At 38.6% G+C, this 22,147-nt stretch overlaps 2 protein-coding genes across 2 annotated transcripts in view; both read right to left on the bottom strand.

Annotated features, from left to right (window-relative positions):
• Positions 1-22,147, bottom strand: part of LOC144650589 (uncharacterized) — a 124,289-nt gene that overhangs the window by 20,671 nt on the left and 81,471 nt on the right. The gene's annotated exons all lie outside the window — the stretch shown is intronic.
• LOC144650592 (uncharacterized) lies at positions 1,688-13,392 on the bottom strand. The gene is made up of 14 exons (XM_078510301.1): positions 13,186-13,392; positions 11,917-12,033; positions 11,097-11,255; positions 10,885-10,963; positions 9,336-9,473; positions 8,155-8,312; positions 7,901-8,073; positions 6,842-7,025; positions 5,829-6,090; positions 5,280-5,575; positions 4,365-4,619; positions 3,954-4,076; positions 3,501-3,548; positions 1,688-2,966 (listed from the first exon to the last, which is right to left on the bottom strand). The coding sequence occupies exons 1-14, from the start codon at positions 13,249-13,251 to the stop codon at positions 2,271-2,273; spliced, it is 2,754 nt and encodes a 917-aa protein (XP_078366427.1). The 5' UTR covers positions 13,252-13,392; the 3' UTR covers positions 1,688-2,270.

Consider the following 22,147-nt stretch of genomic DNA (forward strand, 5'->3'; position numbering starts at 1 on the left):
CTATACGGAAATTCCCAGTTTTCCCCATAAAAATTTCTCAAAAAATCTCTCAATATCCCCAAAATTTTCTAAAAATCCCTTAATATCGCAAAATGTTTTGACTTTCTCGAGTAAACCTGGGCTCATCTTCAATAGAAATAGCTTCACTAGAAATAGAAAATAAATAGCTCCGCCTTTTTTAAAGCTTTTTACTTTCCTTGGAATAATAGGGTGCATTAGAAATAGCAAATACCGCTGCACAATTGGATTGCAGTATAGCAGTCACCGATAAGTAAACAATCAATCTCGAGCCCAGAGTCCGTCGGTCAGCGGTACTGAACGGACTCTGGGAAACTGGAATTGATCAATCAATTCTTCCGGTTTTTATAGCGCATGCTCTTAGGTCTAAGCGGAAGTAAATTTCCCAATTTCTAACACAGTATCGACGGAACTAGTGTTTATCGAAGCAACAAAAGTAACAATAACGTTCTGCAGTTAACAAAAAAAAGAGTTAACAAAAGAGCGTCTGGTGTTTTGATTTCCTTTAGTCTCTTTCTTAAGCATTCTGCTTAAATCAAAGGTCTTGTTGGCCTTCTAGGATTCCGTCTGTGAAGACTGCTTGCGTGTGTCCGTTGTTGTTTTGCAAAGGACGGTTAAGAAATTTACATGATGCACAACGCACGGGCAAGCTATCGTTCTGTTCAAAAAAAATTTTGTTTGGCGACTTTCGCGTATTTTTGTTTGGCGACTTTCGTATATTTCAAAGGCTTCTTTCCAGGATAGATTTAATGTTTTCTAGCAATTTCGTCGAATGAGGCCACACCGGTCAACGCTACTCAAAAGGTGTAATTAGCATTTCGGTGACTCAGTACGTGCACACGTGTGTTATAATTTTTGTACAATTCTTTTTCTTCATCAAAACAACAACGCGGGGACAAGTCGCCGGGACTTGTCGCTGGGACTTATCCCTTAGCGGTACTGGAAAAAAAAATTGACCGATTCGTGGGACTAGTGGTCCCTGCGACTAGAATTTTGATGCAAAATACGGGTACACACTAGGGGACTTGTCCCCGAGGCAAGTTACTGCAACAAGTCCCTGTGACTAGTCCCCTAGTGTGTGCCGACCTTAATGATCAAATTCTGCGTCATTAGTTATTACTGATTTTGAATCGAGCACTGTCTGCGATATTTCTTTTTTTTTTTCAACTGGAACGGAGTTTTGAATGAAAACAGTAGTTCTAGCGATATTTGTAAGTCAACTATAAATTGAGTTTTTAATCGACCTTGTCCTTGGTGACGCCGTGTTGTTGTTTTAAAAATCCGTTCAGAATTGACTAAAAATAAGTTCTTTTTTATTCATGGTATCTTTTGAGTTTAATAAGAAGGGTAGAATTAGAAAATACTTCATTTATGTAGTGCCATATCACGAGTTCTTAGGTGTTTTACAAAATTAAGCTGATACTTCTGAACATTTGACTATGGAAAACAAAAAAATGTTTTTCTAGGGTTTCCGGTTTGGTTTACTTTCGGGGAAGATTTTCAGACTTACCTGTTTATTTCTTGGGAGGCGCGGTGGCCTAATGGTTAGTGCGCCGGACTCCGGATAGAGCAGTCCGAGTTCGAGCCCCAGCCGGAGTCACTTGTGTTGTGTTCTTGGGCAAGACACTTTACTCTCATAGTGCCTCTCTCCACCCAGGTGTATAAAAAAAAACACAGGTTCAAGGTAAACTAAAAAAATGTTTGCAAACTTGTTGTTACTCTGACTTTTATTATATCTATCTCTACAAAATAGAAGATAAGTTTTTTTCCAACGCGTGATATAAACCTCCACAATGGTAACGCCAATGGTATGTACAAAATGTAAATTTCAACAAGTGCTTATAGCTGTGTTGGCGCCAAATAAACCTAATATAATAGATAGAAATTACACAAATACTTTCGCACGAATGCAGTCCGATTGTCAGGGGCGGATCCAGGATTTCAAAAGGGAGGGAGTGGTAGAAAGCTAATTTTTTCTTTCTTTCTTTATTTTCTATTTCAAATAAAGTGACCTTTCGATTTTTTTTTTACTGAAAAATGGGGGGGGGGGGGGTGGATATCCACCCTATCCACCCCCCTGTATCTGCCCCTGCGATTGTACATTTAGATTGGATTTTAGCTGCATTATAAACAACATCTCGTGCACTAAACAGTCAAACTTATTTTTGAATTTTAAGGCTGCTATATCCTGACTAGGTTTAAGTTCGCAAGTGACTGTTGCATTCACATAATGTTACATTCTCCTTATAAACTTACATAATACTACAAATATTGTCTGATACAAACTCTATAACGGCACTAGCAGCGGCAGCAACTGGTGCAACAATCGGTGCAACAACAGGCACAACAGCAGAAACAACTGTACCAACTACTGGTACAACTACTCTTCCTACAAACTTAAGTGCTCTCTTACAAAAACCTGGTTTCTCTACAGCTTGTTGTTGCAAGTGGGTTTTATCTATCCTTTTTTGTAGATCGTCTGCTCCCCTGGATCGCTTATCTATTAATCCTGTTGTTCCATGCGCCTTTGTTTCACTTGGTGGTGCTTGTCTGATGGCTTCATCCCGCTTAGCATTCATCTCATCACGGATTGCCTTCATTTCCTCATCGTGTTTCTCATTTATCTTTTTGATTAGGGCTTCCTGATCAGCTTCGGCTTGATCCTTCATCTTCTGAAGGAGTTCCACTTTTTCTTTCTCTTGTTTGGCAGCTACGTCAGACAAGTGCTTTATCACTTTCATGTGTTCTTCGCTGCGTTTTTGCGATGCTAGAAACCGGTCTTGTAAAGCTTGATTTTCTCTAATGAACGCTCTGCGTTCTTCTTGAGCGTGTTTCATGCTCGCTGCCATCATGTTTTCCATTTGATCTCTTTGTGCGTTCCGTTCACTTTTCATTTGTTCACTGAATCGTTGCCTTTCTTCGTCTAGGTTTTTAATTAATATTTCCATCTGGCAATCAAAATGCAGACGAAATGAATTAATGTACTTTCGAGTATATGTAACAAAATAATTGCTAATTCTAGGTTTATCTGGCCTGATAGTTTTCTTTCGTTTTATGCCTCTTGTTTGCTATATAAAACGCCGAAGTTCCTGCTCAAGTTTATCAACACTATTTATAAAAATCGGAGATTAAAAATACAAAAATCATTGTAAATTAACATATACTTTCGAGTTTATGTAACGCAAAATAATTGCTAATTCTAGGTTTATCCCTAGTTGTTATTCTGTTAACGTTAGTTTTCTTTCGTTTTATACCTCTTGTTTTCTATATAGAACGCCTATGTTCCTGCTCAAGTTTATCAACAGTATTTATAAATAATAACGGAGATTAAACATACAAAAATCACTGTAAATTAAAATGCAGAAGTAGATGTAAGTAAAATGTAGCCCGAGTAACAAAGCCGGTGAGTCCCAAGAGTCCGATCCCCTCCTTGCCCACAAAAGGAAAACATATCTTGCATATTAATTAACTCATTTAATTACCTCTTTCTTTTGTTGGCGGTTTTGTTGTTGCAGGCGTGATTGTTGCTCCTGTCATGAACAAAATGCAGTATTAAATTCATTTAAATACATAGTAACGTACAACTCCGATATAGAACTAACTTTCTTGATTTCGGAAACCGTTTACATGTATTGCATTCGTTAATCTTGAACAATTGCGTCAGTCGATTGAGGCTATGTCTGCCTTTCTGCCTGCCGGTTTGCCTGTCTGCACCGTCTATGTCTGTCTGTCTGTCTGTCTGTCTGTCTGTCTGTCTGTCTGTCTGTCTGTCTGTCAGCATTCGAATGAACGAAACCATGATGTCCGCGTGTTACGTAGGTTTCATATTTTTAGTAGTTTCATACTCTACGTTTCGTATTCTAACGCTATTTTTGTGTTCTAAATTATGAAGGGTGTTCTCTAAAGGTGTTTCATAACATTTCCGACCTTCTTACCTCAAGTCTTTTCCTTTCTTGCTCTTGATACGCCTTAGCGGCTAATTCTCGGCTCAATTCCTCGTCAAAGTCTTTCAGCTGTCTAAGTAGCCCCAGGTATTGCTCCTTTTCCTTCAGAAGTTCCTAAAACGGATAAGTGATGTGTTTGTTGCTTTTTAAAAAGACGTATACCGTGGCTCGATCAAATAAAACTGTGTCATGTTTACAATTTGTTCCATCTAGCATACGTAGCTGGTAAAAATCATTTAGACGAGCCCGGGTTACGTAATGCGAATGGTGTGGCAATCCTGTCAAACAAAATTAAATAGAACAAGAGGGAAATAACCAAAACATCCACCTTGTAAAGTATTTTTACAGTAAACCTATAGACCTGATGGATATACATTTTGTTATGATATAAAAATGTCTTACTGCATGCAGCTCGACAAATACTGTGGCAATGACATCTTTGGCGCCTTTTGCAGACTTGTGGTAATCATCTTTAATTCGCTGGTATCCACCAATGATGTCATCAAAAGATACTTTAGCCGCTTCTCTTCCTTGAAGTTGCTGAAAGACTGGGTCCAAATGACGTCTTTTAAGCTGACCAAGGAGATCCTTACAAAATTGTCTAGTTTGCGTTTCATTTTCAGTCAGCCATGAACTTAACTTCTTTTCCACGGATACCTAGTTGCATTACAAGTAAAAGGGGAAATGGTTTTGATACGTTTTCTGCTTTAAAGCAAACAATTTTTTGGTACACTACACATCTTCAAGTTTTGTCTTATTGCTAAATCTCTACCCTGATAAAGACATGACTGACATCAGAAACCGCGCAAGAGAAACCTGTGGCACCCAGGGTGCTAAATCTCGGGCCAAACGATGATTTTCGTATGAGTGACAAATGATTACTTTCTACACCATAAAATATATCCTAGCAAAAGTAAAAAAAGAAGAAAAAGAAAAAAAAAAGAAATAAAAAGTAAGTTTGTCAGTAGGCTTTTTAACTGAAAATTGAGTTTCGATTTGTGTATGCTGTTAGCAACTATCATTTTAATAAATTATTCTTCAAATATCCTCTGGGTATTTAGGACAAAAAGGTTTCTGAAAGCGTTTTTGTCACAGCGGAGAGTGACTCCGGTGTACATGTGGCGTCGAGAAACGTGCACGAAAGACAAAGCTTTGACTTAGCTAAGTGGACGTACCGGATGGAATCTTTAATGTAAACGAAAAGCTCCGAGATCAGCGTAATGTTGCGTCAATTAGAGTCAAACCAGACCAGAAAGAAAAGACCACATGCACAGTTTAAAATATGTTTTCTTAACTTAAGGATAACTTATGCCTTACCTTAAGCTCTCTCGTAGCCATTTCGATTGTGTTTGTAGAGATTCCAGCTAATTCCTTTACAAACTGACCTTCACACTCTTCCAGAGAAGCGTTATGGCTCTTCCGTATCTCAGTATTATTACAAGGCAGTTGACCAGATAACTGGGACGTCATGAATGCATCATACGTCACTAAAGCAGTTTGTTTGGCGTCAACACACTTTGTTTCTACGAATGTGTCCCATGCCCTTTGCACATTAGGAATAGCGTCGGGGTTGTTTATGGCTTCGACGTAAAGCTGAACCAAGGCAGCAAGACCTGAAATAGAATTAATGTATTTTGCTAGGTCACTTTCCGATAAAATAGAACGGCCTTTGGATTTTTTCGTGTATCAACTAAAGTGAGGAGCTATTTTGTAGGAAGGAAACTGACATCGCGCGTCGTCCGCCAGGTTTAACTAATATTTTTTGGAAAACAACGGAATACTAACAGTGTTTGATAGTTTCAAATGGTCATGCACGGTCCCGAACCGAGCTTGAACCTAGAAAGAAAAAGCAAAAGTATTTTATACCTTCACCAGTGACAAATTCTCCATCATTGAAGCTGTGTTTAGGAGATAGAGTAGGTCTGATTGAGTTTTTAAACTGCTTTAAACCGCTCAAAAACTTAGGGTTGACCTGACTTTTTTTCTGGTTTATACTTCTCATCGTCTCAGGATCAACTGTTGGAGGAGGCAACATGAACGCGTCAAAACCAGGAAAGAAACGTAAAATGCTCTCAGCTACTTGCTGGCCTTGGTGATCCGCGGCTGGTGAATCTGATTCTTTGAAAACCTACAAGGAAAGAAAAGCACGTTTTTAAAGTCAAATTAAACATTACAATGAATAAGCCACCCGGTAAAGGTATATAAAAGGAAACATTTCAACCAAGCAAATGACCAGAAAGACACCTTTTTGGAAGTCTACGGATGTACGTTCATGATCAGTTCGTCATGTTAACCTTGCGTTAGGAGATTATTCCCCTGGTTACAATGAAATGGTTCTCTTTCCTTTTTCCTTGCTGCTACATGACATTCATACTGTTTTTCTAAATGGCATGTTTACGTGTTTTTCATTAAGTTTTGTTATCAGGATATTTTGAAGGCATATGTATATAACTTGAGCCACATAATTAAACCAAAAAGTCTCTTGTCTTTCTGGGAAACGGAGGGCTGTCTCCAAGCTTCCAATCGATTGGCTGGCCGTCAAACAATAGCGACCTTCAGATTTGACAACGAGTACGAGATCGAGTACGAGTACGACTTTGAAATTTCGACACAATTATATCCCCCAAACTGTAACTCTTCTCTGTTGCTGACTAACGCATAAATAAACGTTAGGGATAAGTTTGGTGTGATAAGTGATTATAGGAGGCACACGAATTTGGTTTAAAAACTCGTACTCGTACTCAATCTCGTACTCGTAGTCCAATCTGAAGGTCGCTATTGTATCAAAGGCTGACTACAATAGCTTTCTCATCCATATAGTTTAGCCATGTAGTTCTTGTTTACTGTATTGTGAATCAAGAATTCGCTTTTTTACTGACTTTTTTCAAGAAGTAATCTTTAATGCCATTGCAGTCACTCGGAATGGCTTGTGTTACATCTCTCAGGAGCCAAATAAAGTAAGGAAATGTTTTGTGAAACAACTCGTTGTCTTCAGTCAGACGACCAAACGCACCCGTCACAGAGGATCGTATTTGGATTCTTTTAGAGAGTTTTACTATAAAGCTGTTAATCGTCAGGGAATAATTTTTTAATTTTATAGATCTTTTATGCACCCATAATATATTGTGCTTTCAAGGTGTTAAAATCCCTGTTTACCATATTACCTTTCGTATTAAACAGCTCCATGTTCTAAACAGCAAACATTTTAGAATCAGCTAAATTACAAAGCGATAAAACTTGAAGGCAAAACAAGTGTAGCAAATATGTCTCAAATTCTACAGCTAAGCTTATCAGTTTTTCTGAAAGCAGCTGCTGTTGTGAGCAATGTCTTTTCGTGCAGCTGAGCTTCCAGTCCTTGGTAAGATTAGTAATATTTATTTTTTTGATAATCAATATGTTTTCTTTATGAAAGTCTCAAAAGAGTAATATTTGCAACCTGTCTTATTTATGTTTATTCTGTGACAGCCGTCACAGACGACGATTGCTTTTCCGATTTCCCAGTAAACATTTGAGTCGCATTGTTTATGGTTTATGATCTTCATGGGTCAACGATTCTTCAATCAGGAATATATCCGTTTTATCGAACTTATCCTGAATTTATGTTAAAAAGCTAAGGATCAAACTGGCAAATTGTATTATGTAGTGTCGTCTAAGAGAGTTTCTCGATATGGGTTTGATTGGATGCCCCATTAAAAGAATAAATGCATGACTCTATATAACATTGAATATACCCAGTTTATCAATCTGCAAAGAGAAAATAGCAGCAGTGAACAAACAAAAGCAAACAAAAACAAACAAGCAAATTAAACAAAACAGCGTAGTAACTTAGATAGGAAGTAATTAGATATTGTTGATATTTTTTGTCCTCCAATCTAATGCTGTATGACTTTGTGTTAGCCTGAGTCCATATGCATTGCTTTACACAAGGAAAAGGATACTCCAGTTTCTCGACGTCAGTTCTTGTTGGAACACCTTGGGAATTGTATATTAGCACTGAAGCCAACAGAACAGTTAACGTGAAGATCCGATGGTCATCTAAGTCTTCGCTAGTTGTAGAGTCAATTCCTTCAGAGTCCAGAAGCACAACTGTGAATTCCTGTCCGTTGGAATTCTAGGTAATATTCAATAAATATAACATTAAAAATATGTAAGAAATTAAAAAGAAACATCTAAATCTGAAAAAGAAACAAACCTTAAATCTTTTAGGTATAATCCATAACCATATTCCCATTGTTTTAGCAACCATTTCATGTCCAAGAGGGAACACGTCCGGCTGGTCAAAAGCTGCGCTCAATATGTAAGACTTTCCTTTCCTGTATGGACCAGCAATGGACACCACACATACGGGACCTATTGAAACAAAAATTTTCTTAAACCAGGTCTCCCAGTACATACTATAATGACAGTGAGAACATGGGTTGTTTTTCACCACGTGCTCGTAACAATTCGCATTTAACTGTATTTGGATATAACAGTTCTCGTACTTCAGTGAAAATAAAGATATTGTCATAAAGCATTCTGAAATAACGATTAAATGAAATCATATATTTGAACTGTGGATGAAGAATAAATGAAGAGAAGATCCTTGCAGTTATGAACGAAGTTGCGAAAAGAAAACCTATTTGATCCTCCGTCGCAGTTATGAACACAACTTCAGCAGTAATGCGAAAAGAAAGCCTGAAAAAATCAGGCTTGCCGGGACTCGAACCCTGACCTCTGCGATACCGGTAAAACGCTCTAACCTATTGAGCTAACAAGCCAACTGGGAGCTGGTCATTAAATTGGCTCGTAATATACCCCGGAAAGATGAAGATTAAATTATGAATATATGAGATCATATATTTGAACTGCGGATGAAGAATAAATGAAGAGAAGATCCATAATTTCATCTTCATGTTCCCCGGGTATATTACGAGCAAACTTAATGACCAGCTCCCAGTTGGCTTGTTCTCAATTGGTTAGAGCGCTGCACCGGTATCGCAGAGGTCAGTGTTCGAGTCCTGGCAAGCCTGATCTTCTCTTCATTTATAAAGCATTATGTTGCTGTGTCACCGAGTGGTTTAAACTTGGAAAACCCTGAACTATTGCAATGCCTCCGTTCAGTACAATTAAGAAGGCATGGTCAAATCATGACTTCAGGACCTCATCTCCGCCCCCTGTTAACAACTCAATTGTATATTAGTGGAGATCTGATAATGCTAGTCATTTCGATAGTTTTCCTCAATTGCCAAGCGTCGCAATGCAAAAACAAAGCACTTGCCAATTACTGTCAACGCTCCAGTGAAAGTCATTCTATTATGCCGTCGAGTTGCAGATCATACGTTGTCAAACGTACTTAAACAAAAGACCTGTTAAAAACAAAAAGCTGCTTACCTTTAACCTTCCTGAGGAGCTCAAGTGCGTCCTCGACCACATAGATCGAAGAACGCTGGGCGTCTGTCTTAACATACTTGCCCGTCCGTGGGTTCCACTCGCAGTTGTTAGGCAAACAAAGTGGTACTGCCATTGCTCCTGAGTAAAAAACAACTTCCAATAGTAAGCAGAGGATAATTAACAGTTCAAAATCCAAAGGTCAAAACTAGCCATACAAACTGATATGCAGCGAAGGTTTGGACACTGGAGAGAAATGAGCAAATGTTCTTATCCCTGTACAAATATCTATCGCTCTTTTATCCCTACATCCAACCTAGCAAGATATTACTTCACAGCCCCATCGACGACATGACATCATACTGTGCAATCAAGATCTCGTTTTTGATACGATATTCTAGTGGTTGTTCGTAACCAGACAGTGTCCTCGCGTTGTGTTCTCAGACCAAAAAGGTTTGGCTCGATCTAAAGTTAAAACGGTTCCTATTTTTAAACAGGTGTAAAATTGGTATCGCCTAGAAGCAACACTAACAAAAGCACCACTAACAACAAAAAGCAGTAGCAAAAAAAAAGAATAACCACAACAACAACTCAGAGACTCAAAGGACAGTGCAGAATGCAATGGAGTCGACAATTGAAAGTATTGTTTTATGTTCGTGTTTATTTGCTTTATTTTACTTGCAATTAGATGCTGAAACACCACTTGTATTCCTTCCCGGGTTTTTGTTACACTAATCTTTGCAAACGTAACATGATACTTCTGTTTTTTTTTGTAACAAGATACTTTTGTTGTTTTCCTTGAAAAGTAAAGCTAGGATATTTGCTTCCTGGTTATCAGGAGTTTCACGCCGAAAATCCCGGTGCAAGTTTTTGCATTCCTGATTACGAAAGCGCTGTGAAAGTATAAAAATCTAATTCAATTAATTTGCGGTTTTCACTTGGCGCCACGAAGTCTGCAGGAACCCTACAACAAACACGTAATACAAGCGATGTTCATGAAAAACGTAGACTAAACTGCGCATGCGTTTGGCGTAAAGTACGTTGCCCTAGAACGTCGAGTAGTACCACAAGGAGAGCAAAGGGTTTTCTGAAACAAATATATACCTTTGAGATCTTCATATGAAAGTAACGTAGATGTGCACCAGGTTTTACCTAGGGGTACGGTCAGGTGCTCCCCACCCCCTCCACAAGGAAAAATTAATTAATTGATATTAATTAATTAATTGACTATTAAAGTTTACATCATAGCGCTTTAGGGGTTTAGGGGTTTAGTGGACGACATCCCCAACAAACCATCACAATAGTGCATTCTGCACTAAAAACAAACACCAAAAACTTGATGCTTGCAACATCAGTCAAAATTGTTGTTTTTGCGTTCGGAGAAGATTGTTTTACGTAGCTCATACAAGAATGAGTGGGCAAATGGAAGAGCAATTTCTCCCTAGCTAAATGACTAGCTCTTGCCTTTGTTTTTTCTGTTATATAGCTAAAAATATAGTTAAATTCCGACGAACCTTCTCCCATCTGCTCAAGTTGGTCTTAATTTTCTCACCTGTTCTTTCTTGTTTATTGTTGTGCATTTCCAAAGACAATGCCAGGGCTCTGGATAATTCTTCATCTTCATGAAACTCCTGTTTAAAATATTCATCAAATGGCTAAATATTCACATTTATATATTCAGGCGAAACTAATCCACTAACTTTTTTTAAAGAACTCCAAAGTAGACTAAAATTGAATTAGCACTACAAGAAAAAAAAAGGTTACCAAATTCCTATGGGGTGGCTGTCTTGAATCTTCTCGCTGTTTTCCATCGTGTTGTGAGACTGTACTCGTTGCGGTACTCTCTTGTTGAGAAATCTCCAATGCTTTGGCTAAGGCTTCGTCTTCATCTTCCGACTGGAAACGTCTCAAGGAGCCAAATTCCTAAACAAAAGACAGTCACTATTTGAACCTCGGTTACAAAACAGCTAGGCCAGTAATGGTCAGTGAATATTTAGTTGTTAGCGACCAATAAAAATATTTTGTTTTTTGAAGGAAACCGAAAATATCTAGTGTGAACATAAAAGCCACTTATAAAAATATGAGAATTAAAAACCAATTACTGACAAAGTGAAACAATCCGTTCTTCAACTGGAAAAAATAAACATTATATTAGTATACTTTCCAGATTATACGAACTTTAATTTTTTTGGTAAATCAAGCCGCCTTTACAATGACCACAAAGTGATTAAAACTGTCACTAAGTGATTACTTTCGGTCCTGGGAAACGGGAGGGTGGGATGGGGAGGGGGGGGGGAGTCATGACTTTAGTAATCTTGCAGTAATTAAGGTATAACAATAATTAATAGATGCCAATTAAAAACTGTTGGCAATAATGATAACAAAACCAAATAAACCAAAACAAGAAAACTTTTTCCAATTATCTATGTTCTGTCAATTTATTAGTCAGCCAAGGCAGTAGAAACTCTCTACGACCCGTTTAGCACTCAGTATTAATTTCTCTGAAAGAGGCCAAACAGGTGTGTGATGGAATATCCCCCCCCCCCTCCCCTTTCCTAAGCTTTCTTATTACAAATTCACTCACATCCATTTCACTTGTTTTTGGTGCTCTGCTGATAATCTCTTCAAGGTTTACAATTAAGACATTTGAACTTGTGATCCTTCTGATTTCTCTTATCTCAATCCAGGCTGTATTTAAGAGCTAAAACAGAATAAACAAGAAAAGCGGTCATGAGTAAAGAAACATAATAAGATATTTGAGTCATTTCCACTAAACAAAAGAATTTTTTAGACCATGTACTTCGATCTATAAGATCAAAACCCTTCACGACTTTGAGATAGATTGCATTTGGAACTAAACTACAACAACTGTGCCCCAAATTTGTAAACGTTCAGCAATTTTCGTTCTTCTTCTTTTTAAGACTGATGCATGGAGTGCTGATGATTTATTTTGGTGATGGTTTTTTTTCTTTCTCTTCATCTTACATATAGGCCTGATTGAAAAGACATTAATGTCTATTCAAAACTCAACTGAAAAGTTACAGTAGCAACAATAGTTATCATAAATAGTTGGTATCTAAGTATTATATTAATTTCAAGACCTATCCCAAAAACAAATGATTCAAGGTTATCTTGAGGCTCAAAGTAAGAATGGATATACCAAATAATAGTATATTATTTCTTGTGGTGTTAAATACTAAGTTTTGTTTTATAACACATAGGCTCTACACTGAAATCATTGATGCATTTTAAACAATCAACTTTAATACACGTTTGAGATATTCATTTAAAGATACCTGTTGTATGGTTTTAAAACAGTAAGTCTATCGATATTTCTCTGGCCATTATGTGAAATAAACTTTTACTCAAACGAAACATTGGTTCAATCGATTCTCCTCAATAAAGCACGCTTAAATCAAACGTAAACAATCAGTCTTTGCAGCGCCTAGCCTAACACGGAAGTAAACCGGAAGAAGCACACGGACATTCGCTTTCGATATTTGTTCTTGTTAATAAAACTACCTCCGAGAAGCTGAAACCTTGATGTATTAAGGATAACAAAAGGTAAATTTTAAGGCAAAGACGTTGCTTTACTACACAGTTTACTAATGTTTACATTTTAAATATGGTCGCTCAACCCTCTTAACTCTTAACGTCTTCTGGTTTTTAGGACCTTTTAGGAGTCAGTGATCATGTAAAAACTTAGTTATTTCGATATTTCTCAAGTTTACGCAAACATTTAAAATGACAAGCGGTAAAGTTTCGTGCATACCGACCTGACCAGCCGAACATGCATTGTAAAAAACACGCACTGAACAGAGTGATTATAGACTTAGCTCGTTAAATGATTCACCTTCAAGTTGTTACAGCTGCTTGATAGCGAATGCAAGACGTCAACCGTTACCATGAACATAAACATTAGTACTCAAACCGTACATTATGTAGACCTGCGAGGTCTTACTAAGAAATCAATGCCCCGTTTCCCCGAAAGAAGTTGGATTGTTTGTCGCTTTATTTGATAAACAATCCGGGAATTTAACACCTGGGTCATTGCTTAGGTACAAAGACGTTTAGCTTGAGCGGTCCGTCGTGTCACGTTTTCTTCGTTTCGGACGGTAACGGCAAAAGGAAAGGAAAATATCCGCGAAGGAAAGAAGTAAAGAGAACGACATACGTTACTGTATTAATCATTGCGGCCTTGTTTTGTTTTTGAGAGGAAAAACTAATAATGTTTTTACCTTGATTGCAAGACGAAGTCCCAACCAGACAAATTATACTTACATTACATTGCAGCTGAATGCAAAGTAAGCTGGTTGCACTTCTGTTCTGGGAAATCCGTTGTTTGTTTACACATAGATTTTATCGGAGATTTTAGGCACATTTTACTGCTTTGTCAAAGCGTTATTGCAGGGAGGTAAGGCAAAGACAACATGTTTTTATGTTGGCTACGGCGAGAACTTGAGCGTATAGATTACCGTACTACTGTTGGGAACACTTGCAAATTATTACAGTCAAAACACCTCAAGCGTTCCTGTCGAGGGTGGATTAATGATTCCATTATTGTAAATTTGATTTCATTCTTTGCTTCAATATTCCATTCTTGAATTGAATATTTCAATGTTCAAACGGCGACTCAATTCAAAATTCAAATGTTGTTTGGATTGTTGTCTGGCTTCACGTAGCCTCCCACGCGGGTGACCCTATTGGACGGAATCGAGCAATGATGGAACGGCACGGCGGAATGGCGGAACGGCGGAGTATCCTAAAACGAGGAATGACGGAATATCCTAAAAAGCGGAATGACGGAATATTCTAAAACGCGGAATTGTGAAACATTAAAAAAAAGCAATAACAGCAACAAAAACAAACAAACAAAAGGAAAACTATAACTGCTAACTTTCTCAGACAGCGATAAAGGCCAAGAATGTCGCTAGGAATGATTCAGGTACTTTAACGTGTGGATATTCGTTGCCGTGACAGAAAAACCAACTTGTTTACAGCGGCTGCTAACAGTAGAAAACCAGTAAACAGTAAATGTATCCCATAAACGAAGGGTTCTTTATATATCTTCTTAATCCTTCGAGGACGTCGATCTCAAGCCGGGATCTCCAACTGAGCTAACCGCCGACCGGTTAGCTCAGTTGGTAGAGCACCGGACTACCGTGCGGAAGGTCTCGGGTTCGACTCCTAGACCGGACCAACACTCAGGGTCTTAAAATGACTGAGGAGAATATGCTTCCTTTGCAATAAAAAATGGTTAGATATTCTAGTCTTCTAAGATAAGGACGATAAACCGTAGGTCCCGTTTCCTGTATCTTCAGTGATATGGTCAGCATGGGACGTAAAAGAACCCACACACTTTTCGTAAAGAGTAGGGCATGGAGACGACGGAGTTCCCGGTGTTGTGGTCTGGTCTTTGCCCGTTGTACTGTGCTTACTGTGAAATGCTCGGAGAAGGGATGTTTGTATGTATGGATGATCGAGTGAGGATTTCGTTAATTTACAGAGTTCTCGTCCCGCTCGAGACAATGAACGTATACAGCCGAAGTACGTAAACGAAGCCGTTAGAAAGAAAGCGAAAGGGCCTGAAATTTACTGAGTTTGGCTGTATACGTTTCATTGTCTCGAGCGGGACGAGAACTCTGTAAATTAACGAAATCCTCACTCAATCATCCATACATCTGTCTTGATTTCAGTGTGATTTAATAAAAGGTGTCTAAAGATTTTGACACAGCTCTAGTTCTAAAGACAAGGAGCTTTGAATGAATCGACTAGTTATAGCTCATGTTCAACGTAAATTACTCTAATAAATCTCTTTATGAACCAAAAAGACTGCATTTACGGCATTTTGTTTAAATCATGAATTCTACCAATTTAATTAACTTGTTTACAACATGAAATAACATCAAATGAAAACAAATTTTTAAGCGCCAGAGCGAGGGATGGACTGAAGCTTTCTAAATCCATGCATGGTCTAAAATGAACTATCAGAAAGCATTTTACATCGACGATCGCTTCATTTTCAAGGAATTCGGGATTAAAATAAGTAAATAATTCATGACTCAGCGAGACCATTCGGTCATAGTTCATGTCAATTCACGGCCGGAAACCCCGCATATCGAATTGCTGCTGACTATCGAATCACAGGCCGCTCTGATTGCTAGGTCAGCCAAACGGCAAAATAATCATCAAATGAAGAGAATTCTACTCACATAAGGGTTTGAAGTGATTTCCTTTCGACCATCAGCTGCGCTCTTTGCAACCTTTCCATCTTATTCACAATGTAATACCCCGGATGTGGAAAAAAATCGTTATAAAGGGAACCAATACCCCCGGACATTACAACAGAATTTTTTAGTCTCCAGCCAAGGAAGAGTTCAAGCCGAATATCGCCATGACCGCCTTCAAATCAGCCCTAAAGTCTAGTTCCGAGTCCTAGTTGATGTGGCTGAAGACCTTTGCCGTCTAAAGCAAGCACAACGCTATTTGTACCTAGCAAAACTGTACCGAGTCAAGAGTTCAACCCGTTAAAGCTTTGTTCTAAGGTACAATAACAGCCGACGCAAAACTTGCAAATCGTTAGACTTCCACCTTCATAGGACTTAATGATGTCCTCCGGCAAACTTCCTTTAGACAGCAAAATGAAAAACTAGATCACCTCTGTTCTACAAGTCAGCGCGCGCCATTAGAATTCAAAGTTCGGTAGATATGGCGAGTTGGAGCCTGGGTAAACTAACCAAAAGTAAATGGAAGGGGGGGGGGGGGGGGGAGTAGGTAGGAAGGTAGGTAGAAGTGATAAAAGCCATGAGTATAAAGTTGAAAGCACTTCATTTCCATTGAAAGTAAGCCAAATAATCTCCCATGTCCTTAAAAAAAAAAAAAAAAAAAAAAAAAAAAAAATTCTCAACCCCATTCATTTACTTGACAGCCAGACTGTAGCCACCTTTTATTAAATCAAGACAGACATACATACATCAATTTTCTTTACCCTCAGATTTTCCTTTTGTTTTTTTTGTTTTTGTTGCTGTTATTGCTTTTTTTAATGTTTCACAATTCCGCGTTTTAGAATATTCCGTCATTCCGCTTTTTAGGGTATTCCGTCATTCCTCGTTTTAGGATATTCCGCCATTCCGCTATTCCGCCGTGCCGTTCCGTCATTCCTCCATTCCGCCGAATAGGGTCACCCTCCCAGGCAGTCGTTCTTAGGGGCGATCGTGTTCACGATCGCCCTTAGGGCCTGTTTACAAGCAGGTAGGGTAGCCCTAGTGCTAGGGTTACCCTAGCAAGAGGGTTAGAAGACAGCCCGGGTTTAAAAGCAAAAATTCGCAGGTAGGGTAACCCTACTACCCGGGTCAACCTACACCGGTTACGCTTCAGTTAACCTTGTAAATATAGCATGTAACGGGTAATAATCTCAGCGCCAAAACCGATTTTCGCTTAAGTTACGCAGTTTATCAGTTACAGTAAAATCATATTTCAATTTCCAAGCTCATTAACGTCCCAAGCACAATTTTTTTTATAGTTGACTTATGTTATGGAATGACCTCACATATGCAGCGCCAAACATTTTACCACAAACTTTGTCGTAAGAAGCTGTTATTCGAAAATAATTCCGTTCCAGTGCAAAAATACGACAAATTGTGAATGAACACGATGTTTCTTGGTCACAATTCGCTGTTTTTGTCGGTATTTTTAAACATATTTAACTTCTTGGAGTCAAAATAAAGTTGTCCCGGGTAGGCGAGTTATCCCTAGCAGAGCGTTTACAAGGCGCTAGGGTTACCCTGGCGCTAGGGTAACCCTAGCGCCCAGCTAGGTTCACCCTAGTGCTAGGGTAACCCTAGCGCCCAGCTAGGTTCACCCTAGTGCTAGGGTAACCCTAGCTGCCTTGTAAACACGTCGATGAAAAAAAAGAAGAAATGTGGGAGCGCTAGGGTAACCCTCCTGCAAGGGTAACCCTAGCACTAGGGTTACCCTACCTGCTTGTAAACAGGCCCTAAGAACGACTGCGTGGGAGGCTAGGCTTCACGCGACTGGCACGTGGGAATTTGATCTGAATTTGCATAATCTAGACCAATCTAGTCAACCGTACTGTCACACAATGACATATGGTGTTTTCTCACCATTTTGTTCTTCACGTTCTTTTATTTCAACCTTATGATAATACCAAAAGAGAGGCGAGACATTTTGGTGCACTGAAAAGGCACAAAAATACTACTGGCAGAAGAAAAAGTGGGAAAAATGCCGTTCACCCATTTTATGCAAATTAGGAAACCTTTTCAAATTCTGACATGTCTGTCGCTTGAATGAAATCAACATTCGAGTTTTGAATCGAGTCGCCGTTTGAACATTGAAATATTCAATTCAAGAATGGAATATTGAAGCAAAGAATGAAATCAAATTTGCAATAATGGAATCATTAATCACCCTTGACAGGAACGCTTGAGGTGTTTTGTAAATGCCATATATGGAATTAACAGGCGACAATGTCACAACAGTAGGCATGCGGTGATACAGGCTGGTCGAGGCAGTTTCTGTTTTTAAGGTTAACGTGAAAGAATCAACTTTTGCTGTAATTCAATAAACAAGATTTACAATTGTAGAATTGAACATAGCTGACGTGTAGACGTCTCTCGTTCCTTTTTTGCATAGAACCTGAAATAAACAAATGCACTTGCCAACCAGTCTACATGACATAAAATAGCCACAAGGAACTGGGCACTGGTGTTAAGTGTAACACCACAAACAGCTGTGTACTGCAGAAATTGCTAGCTCTGAAGAAACCATTTTGAAATATGTCTTATTGCAAACTGTTTCGTCAAGTTCACAACGGTTTTTAAAGGTATGCACACTGAATTTAATTTGTCCATCTTGCATGCTACACAAGAACGCAAAAAAGGTCGCGTAGGACCCTTGAAATTATTATGCATGTATTTATTTTAAGAGTATGCACGAACTGCGACGAGCAAAATCGGCAGCAAACGAAATATTCATAAGAATGTAGTTCATTGTATAAGTAATTACACGTTGATTGTTGTCAGCTTTGCGTCCCGTGCGCTGGAACACAGCGAATTATCATAATAAGATTCACAGCTTTTGAATATATCGCACGCCGTTGTTAACATTGACTCAGAAGGTCTTCGGAAGCCTTAAAACCTGCAATTTTGTGTCCAAGTTTTCTCCGCCGATATAGAATTTCAGGAGTTGATTCGCGAGGAACATTAACTTGGTGTATTCTATTGTAATATGACGGAAGCGAATTTTGAAATTTCCTTTAAAAAAAGAAAATAGCACGGTTCAAAGTTTAGATTTCAAACTTTTACTCTCTTAGAAGCAATTTACTTCAAGCAGTTTTTGAATACGAGAATTTCGTTTCTGTCATATCACAAGATAGGTTATGATTTATCACGAGGTTTCATTCGGTGTGCTATTCCAGCTGAATACCTGTACACAAAATCTACTGTTAAACTTTTAAGGTCTTGTAACATCACAGTAGACGGTCGTCAGCTTTCAGTAAAACGGCAATCGTGTTGTAAATCCATCATCCCCTTATATCCTTGATAATTTTTTGCGGAATCGATGTTCGAAATTCAGCGAATTAAAGCTTTATAAAATAACACCCGCTCAGTAAATTTGACTAATGAATTTATAAATGATCAAGGGTCTTGCGCAACCTTAAATCACAGTGAGCTTTAGACGGTGACCTGAACGTGTTCCACGAACTATAGACGTATCTGTCTCATAAACGAATATTTTAAGGCGTTTAACGTAACTCAAAGTTGATAAAATACGCGAAAATTGTTTGCTCTAAGTGCTTTTTAACCAAAGTGCTTCCTTCATTCAGGAATGAATCTTTAATAGTTATTAAGCTGGGAGAATCGAGGTGATCAAGTTTCAGAAGAGTAAACATTAGATCACTAAAACGAAAAATATCTCTGCTTTTAACATATTCGACTGCGTTCGTAGTGCAATTAAAACAAGAATCTGTCTTATCTGGCAAGGATCTGATTTAGCATAAGTGCACGCCGGTGGCAATTTTTAATCGATAACGAAGGATGAAACTGGAGAATCATTTTTATGCGATCGGGGAACGAAATTCCTTTGGACGTTTTTACGGTTACCCCAACCGAAGAGCACTTGGAACTGAAGACATGGATGGGAACAAACAACAGAAATAAAAGAGACGTAAACAGAGTTTAGCCGCGAAGAACACAAAGCAAAATACTCCGGGAAGTTACAAAGGACTAATACAAAAATATAAACGAAAAAGACAAATTATATTTGACGAGTTGTGTGATATTCAGTAAACAGACATTTCTTCAATTGGCCTGAGTAAACAACTTGGAGACTGCGTTTGACCTTGGTCACTCGAGAAATATCATGTATCGTATATCAGGCTTATACCAGATGTCACGCGACGAGCTAAGATAACGCAGCGTTTGTTGAAAAATTATTCAATACAAAAGTTGTCATCTATTTTTATTATCAAACATTAATATTTTGACAAATTTCCTGTTAATTATTTAAGACCTCTTTGGGGAACGTCATCGCTTCTGCATGCATTGCGTGCCATTTATTATCATATTTCTACTTCCGGTTTACTCCCGCGGTGGAAATAAGCATTCTCCGTTTATGTTTATAGAAGGAGTGCTTAAAACATATTCTTCTTGGCGGCCCTTGTTTATAAGTCTAAAATTGCAGGTTCGTTGTGAATATGGATAATAGTGAATAATAACACTGTTACACAAGTCAAAATATTAAATCTGGAGATAGAGTTACCCTATCCAGACCGGGGGGAAGTGCCTGTACTGACTTGGAACGCTTATAACTTTTTCAAGATTCAACCAAACGCTGCCAAACTTTGCGAGTTTATCAAAAATTTATCTGGGAATAATTTGGTAAGATCGATTGTTGTGTCGGGAACTTTATGTTACCATGGCAGTGGCATTTTCACAGACATTGGCCGCGGCCGCACTTGGCGAGTTAACCGAGTTATTTCCAATTAATCAATTAAAATTAACCGGGTTAAAAAAATATCTAGTGCGGCCGCTTATTTGGAGAGTTAACCAACTCTTTACAAGGTTAGCGGTTCCCATGGAAATTAATCAAAGAACAATAGATTTTTTAACTGGGTTAGGTTATTTCTAAACTACCTTTCTGGGTCGTTTTAACCAGGTCAGTGGTTTCTTATCAGATTCAACTATTGTTTTTTTTTTTCCAAATGTGTCAATCATCTCCATGTAAGAGAAGAAATTCTTTTCTATCACACGCAAACATGGCGTTCGGACACAATTCGTGGCTTAATTCTATAATTTCCCTTGTTATTAGGAAACTCTAGAACCACCAGAGAAATGCGGATTATTTGGCTCAGACAGGGCTTTCATGGTTTCTGATGATCTGTTCCGTCTCTTCGCCGATTCCTTGGGAAAACGTGCACTTGAAGGTCTTGAAGGCGATTTCGATATAACGATGAGCCTTAGAACGACTGCTGAAGATCAACATATTCAAAACAACTGGGCTTGAAATTTGCGTAGAACGCATTCGAAAGAAATAGAACGGTGTAAGCCGAGAATGCATTGAAATAAATCTTTTAGCAGGAGAAGATATGAGCAAGTTATAGAATTATCATGAAAGTCGGCCGTTTTTGCTTGTTTTCAAATAGCTTAATCATGACATCACTTCAGTCTGGTCTGATCGTAATGCGGCCGCTAAAAATATACCATACTTTAACCGAGTTAAGTTTTGTGGAAATTTTTAACCGGGTTTCTAAAAAATTAACCCAGTCAACTCTATAAGTGCGGCCGCGGCCATTGTTGAATAAAACCACAAGACAAACTTTGGGGACTGAAAGATGTTTAATCTGTTACACGCATGTCGGTAGAGTTGTTGAAGACGTCGAAGTTGTCGTCGTTGTTTTTGGTACAGCTGAAAATTAAAAAAATACAAAGCTTTACGAAAGAAAACAATACAAATAAGCGCTTAAAAAGAAGACTTGCATAATTTGGGAATCTTCCGGCCTCATATCCAGCATCGATGGCAAATAAACAAGAAAAAAGCGATCAAACTACCAAGCCTTTACGAAACGCTTCGCACATACAAAACTGCGAAGAGCACATGGTTTCCCAGATCACGTGACCCACACAAGGGGGTATGGAGGGGCGTGGGACAACAAACTGCCCCTTACAGACATGTTTTATACTTACCTACCAGGGTTCTATCTAGGATTTTTCGTTTGGGGGAGAAGTTGCGAGTGACCGAAGGCCACGAGCTTCTAGGGGTCCGGGGGCATGCCCCCCGGAAATTTTTTTAAATGGATATGTGCTGAGATGCAATCTGGTGTATTTTGAGACACAACCTTGATATATTTTCACCGTAATTTTATATTGTTTTTTGGTCATCACATGATTAGGTTTTGACAATGTTAGCTCGGCTGAGACGAAGAGTTCCTATTGCGCTATTTATACACTACAAAGAAGTGAATAAAAGAGATAAACAGCGGCAATGTTTCAGTTGTTAACTTATCTTCGTAGCGATGGAAAATTTCTAGATGATATATTCATTTATCTATGTACTGTATAAATTATCACAATTTTTTTTTTGGGGGGAAGCTGGGCTGTTTGGGGGGGAAGCTTCTACCCCTGAACACCTCTAGATAGAACCCTGCCCTCCTACCTACCTACCTACCTACCTACCTACCTACCTACCTACCTACCTACCTACCTACCTACCTACCTACCTACCTACCTACCTACCTACCTACCTACCTACCTACCTACCTACCTACCTACCTACCTACCTACCACCTACATACATAC

Source organism: Oculina patagonica, chromosome 4 (assembly GCF_052425735.1).
Source record: "Oculina patagonica isolate OP01 chromosome 4, crgOcupat, whole genome shotgun sequence".
NCBI lineage: Eukaryota > Metazoa > Cnidaria > Anthozoa > Scleractinia > Oculinidae > Oculina > Oculina patagonica.